The 12184-nt window shown below is 43.0% G+C and overlaps 1 protein-coding gene across 1 annotated transcript in view; it reads left to right on the top strand.

The window, feature by feature from the left end:
* The first annotated feature begins 2012 nt into the window (after nucleotides 1-2012).
* LOC123935099 (melanoma-associated antigen B4-like) overlaps nucleotides 2013-12184 on the top strand; it is a 30507-nt gene continuing 20335 nt past the window's right edge. The window contains exon 1 of the mRNA XM_045995553.1: nucleotides 2013-2074. Coding sequence (XP_045851509.1) covers nucleotides 2030-2074 — 45 coding nt within the window. The 5' untranslated portion in view covers nucleotides 2013-2029. The remainder of the gene's footprint in view (nucleotides 2075-12184) is intronic.

Consider the following 12184-nt stretch of genomic DNA (forward strand, 5'->3'; position numbering starts at 1 on the left):
ATGTTTAGTCAAAGAAGACCCAGCCACTGCCCATGCAATTATAGATTCTAGGCGCAGCTGTCCTTATGGAAGAGGGTGAGATAGTACTTCACAAAGAACAAGTGAAAAGCATGGTAAAGAGGGGGCGGAGAGAACATATTACTTAGTTTTCATTCCTAAGCAGAATTTTGGCTGATTGGGAGGTTTTTCTTGGCCAGAGCACTGCATATTCTCTGACATGTCTTAGTTGTAAAAAACAAAACAAAACTCAGCTGCATAGATGGTAATGTCTGAGGTCAAGATAATCATAGTAATAACTGCCATTCCCTCATGTCTCAGTAGAAGACAGGCCCAGCAACAGATGTTTTCTGTACATTACACATACTCCGTCAGTCCTACAAGACAGAGCTTATCAAACTTACTTCATAGAGAAGAGTCTGAAGTTCCTAGGGTTAGAGTTCGGCAATGTGCCAGAACTGATAGGGCTAGTAAATGACAGGGCTGGGACTGGACTCCTGGTCTAAATTATTTTTTAAATATTTTATTTATTTATTTGAGCGAGAGAGAGAGAAAGAGACAGCGCATGAGAAGAGAAAGGTCAGCGAGAGAAACAGACTCCCTGCTGAGCAGGGAGCCCAATGTGGGACTTGATCTTGGGAGTCCAGGATCATTACCTGAGCCGAAGGCAGTCACTTAACCAACTGAGCCACCCAGGCACCCCTCCTGGTCTAAATTATTATAGAGCCCTCACTGTTTTACTCCTCCCACCCTGAGACACACCCTGTGTTTCTTATTTCAGTTTTCTCCTCAGTACTTCAAAATTTGCTCCTCCCTCAAGTTGGCACAGCTGAGCCTCAAGAGAGACTGTGACTTCTCCGTGTGGGGGAAAGAGATTGAGGTAATGCCATGTACTGTTAGATGCTAATACTGTTAGAGCTAATAATACTGTTAGAGCTAATAAATGTATTTAGTTGCAGGATGCAAAATCAAAACACAAAAATTGTCTTAGGTGATAAAAAGAATGGCTTTGTGTCCAAACCACTGGATTGGAATATATAGCCAGAGCAAGAAGAATACCAAAATAATTGAGAGGCATAAATAAATAAATGACAGGATTAGGTGACAATATGACCATCTACATTTGTAATATTAAAGAACCTCAAAAGATCAGGGGCTCTCAAAATCAGCCTGGACAGTCTGTTACCTGTAAAAAGGAAATCTCGCAGAACAGACGTTACATGAGAATCCACCTGGCTGCTGAACGGAAGGAAGAGATCAGTGTATTTTTTCCCCTGATGGCCCACCACTGGGCCATTCCTGCCTTGTGCTACAGCTTCCCCATTTCACAGGATAGAGGCGTGTTCTCCGCAAAGTTCACAAGGCAGAAGCTGCTCCAGAGTTCGCAGAGCTTTGGAATTTCCCAGGAAGCCTTACGTCCTAGAGACAGAAACCAAGGTGAGGGCCCCTTGTAGGAGGCTTGGGGAGACCCACACCGCAGAATACAGGCGATGCCAGGAACTTCAGTCACATGTGTTCTTCAGCACAGGTAGTCTCAGATGCCGTTGTCAGGCTGAACACACCCTCACTTAGTCTTAAGGCTTCTCACGGGCATAAAACCTTCATCTAAGGGCACAAAGGAATATCAGTCTCAGAAATCATGGAGATCCACCTGAACGAGGACAATGAAAGGGCCCAGCCAGCACAGTAGGATTCCATAAAAATGCTGTCCCAGTTTTCGGCTCTGTGAGTTCAGAACGGTCCTGGCTGCTTGTAGCTAACACTGACTTTAACTCGGGTCCCGGGAAGGTGAGGCCTTTGTCCGAAGGCTTTATCTTCAGATAAGCAGAGAGGGTAGAGTCCCAGGAAGGGTGCAGGGTCCAAGTGAATACACTGTGTGTGGACATGGGGAATCACCAAACCCACAGCTGAGGGGGCTACACCTAACACCTTCTCTACTGTTACCCTGGGAGGCACAGGCAAGAGCTGGCAGTCTCAAGTGCCCCGGGACTTCTACCTGGAAGCTCTCATGGAAACGAAGGCTTTGGCTTACATGCTGGCTGTTCAGAAGCGGAATCCCAGCCATGACAACGTCAAGGTAAGAGTCCTATATGAGGGGACACCTGGGTAACTCAATTGGTAAAGCATCCGACTCTTGGTTTTGGCTCAGGTCATGATCTCATGGGTGGTGGGATTGAGCCCTCAATCAGTAGGATTCATCTCAATCAGTAGGGAGTCATCTTGAAGATTCTCTCCCTCTTCCCTCCCCCTACTCACAGGCTCACACTCTTTCTAAAATAAGTAAATAGATCTTAAAAAAGAAATTCTGTATGAGGAATGAGGCAAGCAGCTACTCTATACCAGATGTATTATGATATGCCAGAGCAGTAATAGTACTAAAATGAATGTGAGGTATGAATAAAGGGGGAAAAAGATAATACTTGCAGGCTATAGGATCATCTACATATGTGATTTCAGATAACCTTAAAAGATCAGGGGCTCAAAAAGTTATCTGACTCAACCACTTCCTTATAAAAAATAAACATATTAGAACCGAGGTTACATGAGACGGTAAAAGCCTGACCAGGAAAGAGAAGGAATAGACCAACATATTTTGTTTTTCTTACAGCGTGCTTACATGGGCCCCCTGATTTGTGCTGTTGTGGATTTTGCATCTCTTATCACTCCTAGGACAAGGCCCCATTCTCTGCAAGGTCTGGGTAGGGAAACTGCTCAAGAATTTTCAGGGATGTGGCATTTCCCAAGAAGCCTTTAATGGAAGTGACAAGAGCCTTTAGGAGAATACCCACGAACCAGAACTGGAGAAAGGAGAAAGCAACTTCGCAGAATATTGGGTGTTACAGACAGAGTAGCCCCTGCATTTCCTCAAAGCTAGAAGGCTCCAGGCAGAGCTGTTAGGCTGAGAATCTCCTCAGTTTTTCATCGCAGTTGTCAGGGTCTTGAGAGCTTTGGTCTAAGAAAGGCAATCTCAGGTCGGAAGAGGAAGTTGTAAGATGTAAATGTGAATTCCCTTAAAAAGAATGAAGGAAGCACCCACCGAGAACGCTGGTGGCCCATAGAGTCTAGTTCCTGCCGTCCGCCCTTGGCGGTCCTGAATTCCAGCACATTATGAAGTGTAAAAAGACTTTGAGATGTGTGAGAGAACCCGAGCCAGGGTTGCAGCCAGGCCTGGCACTGCTGCCAGAGCCAGGGAGTGTGCTAGGGCCAAGACCAGCAGCAACGCCCACATCTAGTGAAGCTGGGGGTGGGGTGGGGGTGGGGTTCATCTATGGTAAAAAGAGGTCAACATCCTTTCGTAAGTAGTTAAGCGCCTAGGTGGAGCTGAAAGGAACACATTGTCTTCTTTTTGTTCTTGCTTTACTTGAGTAAAGGGGAGAATTATCTGTTTTTTTTTTGTTTTTTTTTTAAGATTTTTATTTTTTATTTATTTGACAGAGAGAGATCACAAGTAGATAGAGAGGCAGGCAGAGAGAGAGAGAGAGGGAAGCAGGCTCCCTGCTGAGCAGAGAGCCCGATGTGGGACTCGATCCCAGGACCCCGAGATCATGACCCGAGCCGAAGGCAGCGGCTTAACCCACTGAGCCACCCAGGCGCCCCGAGATTTATCTGTTTTTATCTTAGAATTTCTTTTTGGTACTTTTAAAGTACTGTTCCTTGAAATAGAAGGTTTATTTGACTTCAGTATCTATGTTTATGAATAATATGTATCACATATATTGCTATTGATCAGTATAAGTATAAACGTTCTGGTATATCAGTATAAGTATATACAACAAATAGAAAATACTTGCATCTCTCTCTCTCTCTCCCTCTCGGAGAGAGAGACAGTGTGCACATGAGCAGGGGTTGAGGGGTAGGGGGAGAGCGATCGAGAATCTTTAAGCAGGCTCTGCACCCAGGACAGTGCCCAAGGCAGGGCTCGATCTCAGGACCTGAGTTCTGGACCTGAGCTGAAATAAAGTCAGATGCTTAACTGACCGAGCCCCTGATGCTAAACTGAAAGAGCCCCACCTTGCACCTCTTTTTGTGATCTAGAGCAAAATAACATGTCATATGAATGGGGATTTTCTTGCAAATGTGAATGAACCTTGTGGTAGAATTGTTGGTATCAAGAAATTTTAAAAAATGTTTTGGTATCTGCAAGAGGGTAGAATAAGAATTTCCAGCACTTATTTGCCCACAGAAGTACAGTTAACTATGATATAAGTAACAAACTCTTTTATGAAAGGTCCAGAATCTATTTAAGAAAATGTGATACTACATGTGAGCATAAAACTGAGATGAGCCACACTTGAGATGGTTAGGAACGCAATTAGACTTCACTGGCATCAGCCCCTCCCTCAAGTTGGCACAGCTGAGCCCCAAGAGAGACTGTGACTTCTCTCCGTGTGGGGGAAAGAGATTGAGGTAATGCCATGTACTGTTAGATGCTAATACTGTTAGAGCTAATAAATGTATTTAGTTGCAGGATGCAAAATCAAAACACAAAAATCAGTTGTGTTTCTATATACTAACAACAAACTATTTGAAAAAGAAATGAAAATAATTCTATTTAAAATAGTGTCAAAAAATAAAATCGGAATCAGTTTAACCAAGGAGGCAAAAGATCTATACACTGAAAACAATAAGACATTGATGGAAGAAATTGAAGAACGCACAAATAAAAGGAAAGCTATCCCATGTTCATTTATGGAAAGAATAAATATTTTTAAAAATCATACTACTCAGAATCCTAGAGGAGAACATAGGCAGTAACCTCTTCGATATCAGCCACAGCAACTTCTTTCAAGATATGTCTCCAAAGGCCAAGGAAACAAAAGCAAAAATGAACTTTTGGGACTTCATCAAGATCAAAAGCTTCTGCACAGCAAAGGAAACAGTCAACAAAACAAAGAGGCAACCCACGGAATGGGAGAAGATATTTGCAAATGACAGTACAGACAAAAGGTTGATATCCAGGATCTATAAAGAACTTCTCAAACTCAACACACACAAAACAGATAATCATATCAAAAAATGGGCAGAAGATATGAACAGACACTTCTCCAACGAAGACATACAAATGGCTATCAGACACATGAAAAAATGTTCATCATCACTAGCCATCAGGGAGATTCAAATTAAAACCACATTGAGATACCACCTGACACCAGTTAGAATGGCCAAAATTAGCAAGACAGGAAACAACGTGTGTTGGAGAGGATGTGGAGAAAGAGGAACCCTCTTACACTGTTGGTGGGAATGCAAGTTAGTGCAGCCACTTTGGAGAACAGTGTGGAGATTCCTGAAGAAATTAAAAATAGAGCTTCCCTATGACCCTGCAATTGCACTGCTGGGTATTTACCCCAAAGATACAGATGTAGTGAAAAGAAGGGCCATTTGTACCCCAATGTTTATTGCAGCAATGGCTACGGTCGCCAAACTGTGGAAAGAACCATGCCCTTCAACGGATGAATGGATAAGGAAGATGTGGTCCATATACACAATGGAGTATTATGCCTCCATCAGAAAGGACGAATACCCAACTTTTGTAGCAACATGGACGGGACTGGAAGAAATTATGCTGAGCGAAATAAGTCAAGCAGAGAGAGTCAAGTATCATATGGTCTCACTTATTTGTGGAGCATAACAAATAACATGGAGGACATGGGGAGATGGAGAGGAGAGGGAGTTGAGGGAAACTGGAAGGGGAGATGAACCATGAGAGACTATGGACTCTGAAAAATAACTAGAGGGTTATGAAGGGGCGGCGGGGGGGTGGGGGGGTTGGGAGGTTGAGGGACCAGGTGGTGGGTAATGGGGAGGGCACGTACTGCATGGAGCACTGGGTGTGATGCCAAAACAATGAACACTGTTATGCTGTAAATAAACAAATAAAAATAAATAAATTAAAAAAAAAATCATACTACTCAAAGTGATCTACAGATTAAGTGCAATAACATAATTCCAATGGAATTTTTTCATAGAAATAGAAAAAAAACCCTGAATTTCATATGAAATCATAAGAGGCCCTGAATACCAAAGTGATGTTGAGAAAAAGGAACAAAGATGGAGGTGTCATACCTCTTGAGTTCGAACTTTATTACAAAGCTATATTAATGAAGACAGTGTTGGGATGCCTGGGTGGCTCAGTCAGTTAAGCAAGCAACTCTTGATTTTTGGCTCAGGTCATGATCTCAGGATTGTGAGATCAAGCCCCACATCCGGCTCTATCTTGGGCGTGGAACCTGCTTAGGATGCTCTCTCTACCTCTCCCTCTATCCCTATCCCACCCCCCTGCTCGTGGGCACACGCACACACACACATACTCTCTCTCTCTCTCTCAAAACAAAACAAAAAGCAAAACTGTTGTACTAGTATAAAATCAGACACATAGGGGCACCTGGGTGGCTCAGTGGGTTAGAGCCTCTGCCTTTGGCTCAGGTTGTGGTCCCGGGGTCCTGGGATCGAGCCCTACATCGGGCTCCCTGATCGGCGGGGAGCCTGCTTCCTCCTCTCTCTCTGCCTGCCTCTCTGCCTAGTTGTGATTTCTCTCTGTCAAATAAATAAAATATTTTTAAAAAAATCAGACACATAGACCAATAGAACAGAATAAAGCCCAGAAATAAACCCATGCATAAATGGTCAAGTAATCAGTGACAAGGCCACCAGGAATATGCAATGGTTGAAAGGATAGTCTCTTAAGTTAAATGCTATTGGGAAACTGAATATCCACATGCAAGAGAATTAAATTGGAAGCTATTTACGTCATGCTCAAAGATTAATGAAAAATGGATTAAAGACTTAAAAATGACATTCAAAACCATAAAATTCCTAAGGAAGAAAAAAACAGGGAAAAATCTCTTTGACATTGATCTTGGCAGAGATTTTTTTAAATATGGCAACAGAAACACAGTCAAGAAAAGCAAAAACAAACAAGTGGGACTACATCAAACCAAGTCATCTGTACAGCAAAAGAAACAATCAACAAAAAGGCAATCTGTGGAATGGGAGGAAATATTAGCAAACCATATATCTAAGGGACTAATACCAAAATTATATAAGGAACTCATATAGCTCAGTAGCAAACAATTAAAAAAAACATAACCCCTCAAACAATATCACCTCAAACTTGTTAGGATGGCTATTACCAAAAAGACAAGAAATAACAAGTGTTGGTAAGAATGTGGAGAAAGGGGGGCGCCTGGGTGGCTCAGCGGGTTAAAGCCTCTGCATTCGGCTCAGGTCATGATCCCAGGGTCCTGGGATCAAGCCCCGCATCGGGCTCTCTGCTTGGCTGGGAGCCTGCTTCCTCCTCTCTCTCTCTCTCTGCCTGCCTCTCTGCCTACTTGTAATCTCTATCTGTCAAAAAAATAAATCTTTAAAAAAAAAAAAAAGAATGTGGAGAAAGGGAACTGGTGTACCATTGGTGGGAATGTAAATTCTTTTTTTTTTTTATTTTATTTACTTATTTGACAATGAGAGATCACAAGTAGGCAGAGAGGCAGGCAGAGAGAGAGAGGAGGAAGCAGGCTCCCCACCGAGGAGAGAGCCCGACATGGGGCTTGATCCCAGGACTCTGGGATCATGACCCAAGCCGAAGGCAGAGGCTTTAACCTACTGAGCCACCCAGGTGCCCCAGTGGGAATGTAAACTCTTATAGCCATTATGGAGAAACTGTTTGGAGGTTCCATAGCAAATTAAAATTAGAGCGAACCCACTTCTGAGTGTAGACCCGAAGGAAATGAAATCAGTATCTTAAAGAGTTATCTGCACTCCTGTTTTCATTACACCATTACTGAAAATAATTCCAAGGTATGGAAACAAGCCAAATCTCCATTGGTAGATAAATGGATAAAGAAAATGTGGTATATAGATAACAGTGGCCTTAAAAATATTTGGCCTCAAAAATAAAGGAAATCCTCTTACACAGGACAACATGGATGACTCTGGGTGACGTTATTCTAAATGAAATAAGCCAGTCACATAAGGATAAATTCTTCAGGATTCCATTTATATAAAGTATCCAAAATAATCAAACACATGGGAACAGAGTAGAACAGTGGTGACCAGGGGTTGGGGGTCAGGGAGAAATGATACATTGCTGAACTGGTATAGTTTCAGTTATGCAAGGTGACTAGGTTCTAGAGATCTGCTGTAAAACATTGTGCCTAAGTGATGAATCACTAAACTCTACCTCTGAAACTAATAATACACTATGTGTTAATTAATTTTTTAATTTTAAATGAAATTTAAAAAAAATTTTAAAAAGTGTGCTTAGAAAAAAATGTGCATATATTTAACAATATTTTATTGTGCACTTAAAAATTTGTTAAGAGTGTAGTTCTCACATTTAAGTGTTCTTAGCACAACAACAATCAAAAAGCTTATTGTCTTTCTCTCTCCCCAAGTAGAGAGTAAGCTGAATAAGTGCAAGTATTAGTGCAAGACGACTCTTTTAAACTGTTGATGGGAGTGTAAATGGCACAGCCACTATGGAGTAGTATGGGGGTTCCTCAAAAAATTAAAAGTAGAGCTATCATATGATCCAACAATTCTCTTTCTGAGTCTATATCGAAAAGAATTGAAATTAAGATCTTGAAGAGGTATCTGCACCCCATGTTCATTGCATCATTCTTCACAATAGGCAAGACATGGATGCAACCTAAATTTTCATTGTTGGATGAATGTACAAAAGAAAATATGGCATAGACATACAATGGAGTATTATACAGCCTTAAGAAGGAGGAAACCTTGCCATTTGGAACAAAAGAGATTAACCTGGATACCATTATGCTAAGTGAAATAAGCCAGACACAAAAGGACAAATGCATGTTATATAAGGAATCTAAAATAGTCAAACTGACAGAGTCAGAATCGTATGGTGGCTGCCAGGTGCTGAGAGGAGGGGTATTGGAGTGGTACTAGGTGAGGAATGCAGAGTTTCAGTTGTATAAGGTAAATAAGTCCTAGAAATGCACTGTGTAGCATCTATAGATAACAATGTCATACTGGCTATTTGAAAGTTTGCTGAGAGGGTAGATAACTATGTTAATTGTTACTGTACTCCTGAAAAATAACAAAGAGGGCAGGGGAAAATTTTGGAAGTAACGGGTATGTTTATGGCATTGGTTGTGGTGGCGGTTCACAAGGGTATACTTCCCTTCAAGCTCATCAAGTTGTAGACATTAGATATGTACAGCTTTTGGTTATGTCAGTCATACCTGAATAAAGTAGTTTTTAAAGAAGCAGATATTTTGTCCTATTTGGGGTTGTAGCCTCAGCACAGTGCCTAGTACACTGTAGGCACTTTATAAATATTTAAGCATTAAGAGGAAAAAAAGTATAAATAAGGAAAAGATTGTCAATTCTTGGTTTGCCTAGTTCCTTCTAGTGTTTCTTCCATAAAAGTAGAAGTTACATACATGGACTTGCTTAGATTACTCAGGTGTATAAGAGAAATGAAATGTTGGTGAGTTAGGCCTCATGCTCACTCTCATTTATTTCCAGTCCTTAAGTGAAAATGAGCTCTTTGGAAGGCTTCAGGCTAGTACTGGGGATGCTTAAAAACAAACAGGGGCACCTGGGTGGCTCAGTGGGTTAAAGCCTCTGCCTTCAGCTCAGGTCATGAACTCAGTGTCCTGGGATCAAGCCCCGCATTGGGCTCTCTGCTCAGCAGGGAGCCTGCTTCCTCCTCTCACTCTGCCTGCTTCTCTGCCTACTTGTGATCTATGTCTGTCAAATAAATAAATAAAATCTTTAAAAAACAAACAAACAAAAACAACTCAAAACAGCAACAAGATCTAGCCCCTGCTCATTGAAATTTAGCATCTGGATGCTGCTATCATATAGAGATGGTGATATACTCTCTGTGACCTAAAGAACAAGTAAAAGAGAGGGAGGGGTTTGAAGAGGGGAAGAGACTTGAATTGAAAGCAGTCACATACCAAAGTCCAGGGGCAAAGCCGTGTGCAGCTTTAGGAAACTGCATCCCTTCAGCGAGGGGCAATTTCAAGTAAGATTGCATGGTAGGTGAGATGAGACTTATGGGAGCGGTGAGCAGGGGCCAGACCCTCACATGGAGGGCCTCAGAGATGAAAAACTAAACCTGCAAAGGAAGTCTTTCCTTAACATATTCTGTGGGACTGTGGCTAAACTGAGAAAATCTCCACGTGTAGAGGAGTGTCTGTGCTCTTGCCCAGGGCACCAGGACACAGTGCATGGACTAGATGTTCTACAGACATCATCACCAGGGAGTTTCTGAGCAATAGGGATGATATTTCTTTGAGGTGGAGTTTCCAGAATCCCCTGGACTGGCAGTCTTTACCCCGATGATTGAAAGAATGAAAATAATGGTGATTTAAATGGAAGGGCAGCTGGATGTTAGGGAAAATACAGGTCATTGACAAAAATTCTGAGAACTTTAAGTTATATCCAACTAGGAAAATCTCTCCCACAAACACACTGTATATTATATCCTCCAATGAGGATATATTACATAACTGGCATCGCTAAACAGCATTGTGGTTGATTATGATTTCTTTGTCTTGGAGTTTGGCAATACGCTCGACTTTACAGGGTCAGTAAGTGACAGGGCTGGGACTAGACTCCTGGTCTGAATATCTCTCGAACACACGATGATCATTCCACTCTTCTCTGCCTAAAGCCAACCTTGTGTTCCTTAATACTTCAAAATGTACCTCAGGGGAGGAAATAAGGATTCTATGTGCAGAGAACTGGATTGGAATGCATAGCCAAAGCAGTTAAAAATACCACAGTAAACCAAAGACATGAACAAAGAGGAGAAACAGATCATACTCAGTGACAAGATGATGATGTACATATGCAGTGTCAGATACCTTCAGGATTGGAGAATCAGAAACCCATCCTGGACAGCTCCTTCCTGTTAGGAAGTAAATCAACTGAAACAGAAATCACACGGTAGGCTGACTACTGAAAAAAAAAAAAAAAGGATAAATCAGCATCATTTTCTTTGTCCACTCTCTCTTGGGTCCCCTGTTCTATGTTGCATTTTTCTATCTCACATCAAGTCAGGGACAGGAACCTGCAAGGTTTGCATTAGGGACACTGCTCCAGTTTGCATGGATGTGGAGTTTCCCGGGAATTCTTTGATCTGAGAGGACCCCGATGAAAGAGACTGCAGAGACAACCACCCCACATTATAGGGGGTCATTCAGAGAACTGCCAAGCCTGGTCTCAGGCCTAGATGGCCCAGGCAGGGCAATCAGAGTGGGCATCCCCTCTTCTACTCCTCCGAGTTTTCAGCAAGGTCAGAGCCCTAGCCTAAGGAGAACGGTCACACTTTGGTAGAGGAAGGATCCTGGGTTGGATAGGTAACAAGTTGAGGTCCCTGGGTGATGAATGTGGGGACCACCAACTCCAGAACAGTGGTATTTCAAAGAGACTTGACTCTGCCATCTGCCTCTCAAGACCCAAACATCCCTGGCCTAATGTGGCTCACTCTTCCACCTGGGAGGTCTCAGGAAGGAGCAGCCCTTCATCTCAGTAGAGTAACTTCATGTCAGAGAGGATAGAGTCACACAACCTGCCAGGAGCAAGGTCAGGTCCCTGAGTGAGTAAAGAGGACATTGCTAGACCCACAAATGAGGGGGCTTTACAACCCCCCACCCCCATTCCTAACTGTGGGAGGCTTCAGGCAGAGCTGTAAGCCTTAGAATCCTTTTTGTTTCTGCCAAGTGAGTTTCAGGGAGGGAAGTGCCTTGTTTAACAAGATGGGCCCCATTTCTGCAGAGAGAGAAGTCTTGGCCATAACGGGAGTCAAGGTGAGAACCCACAGTGCTAATGAGATAATCTCTTCCCAAAAGAGGGAGGCTCACAGAGTCCTGTCCCTCTTTTCAAGTCTCTGGGGCCTGAGGCAAGGGTAGGCAGAAGCAGTGCATCCTGACTTCTCACTAGGGGCTCAGGAAGGTGAGGGCTGGCTTTGGGGGCCGGCTGACTTGGGTCAGAAGGGGGAGGAGTCACAAGTTCGTGGGATTGCAGTCTTCTGAAGTTGGTGGTCCCTAGGTTCTCACTCAGGATCCTCACCTTGGTATCTGTCACTGCGATCCCACAGAGCCTCATCCTTGCTCTCAGCCCTCAGAACCCCAGGCAGCCGTAGCCGGATATGATTCACCTGAACTTCCGCTTCAGAGATCGGGACATCGACCAGTGGGCGTAGCGTTTGTTC

This window comes from Meles meles, chromosome X (genome assembly GCF_922984935.1).
Source record: "Meles meles chromosome X, mMelMel3.1 paternal haplotype, whole genome shotgun sequence".
In the NCBI taxonomy this organism is placed as follows: Eukaryota; Metazoa; Chordata; class Mammalia; order Carnivora; family Mustelidae; genus Meles; species Meles meles.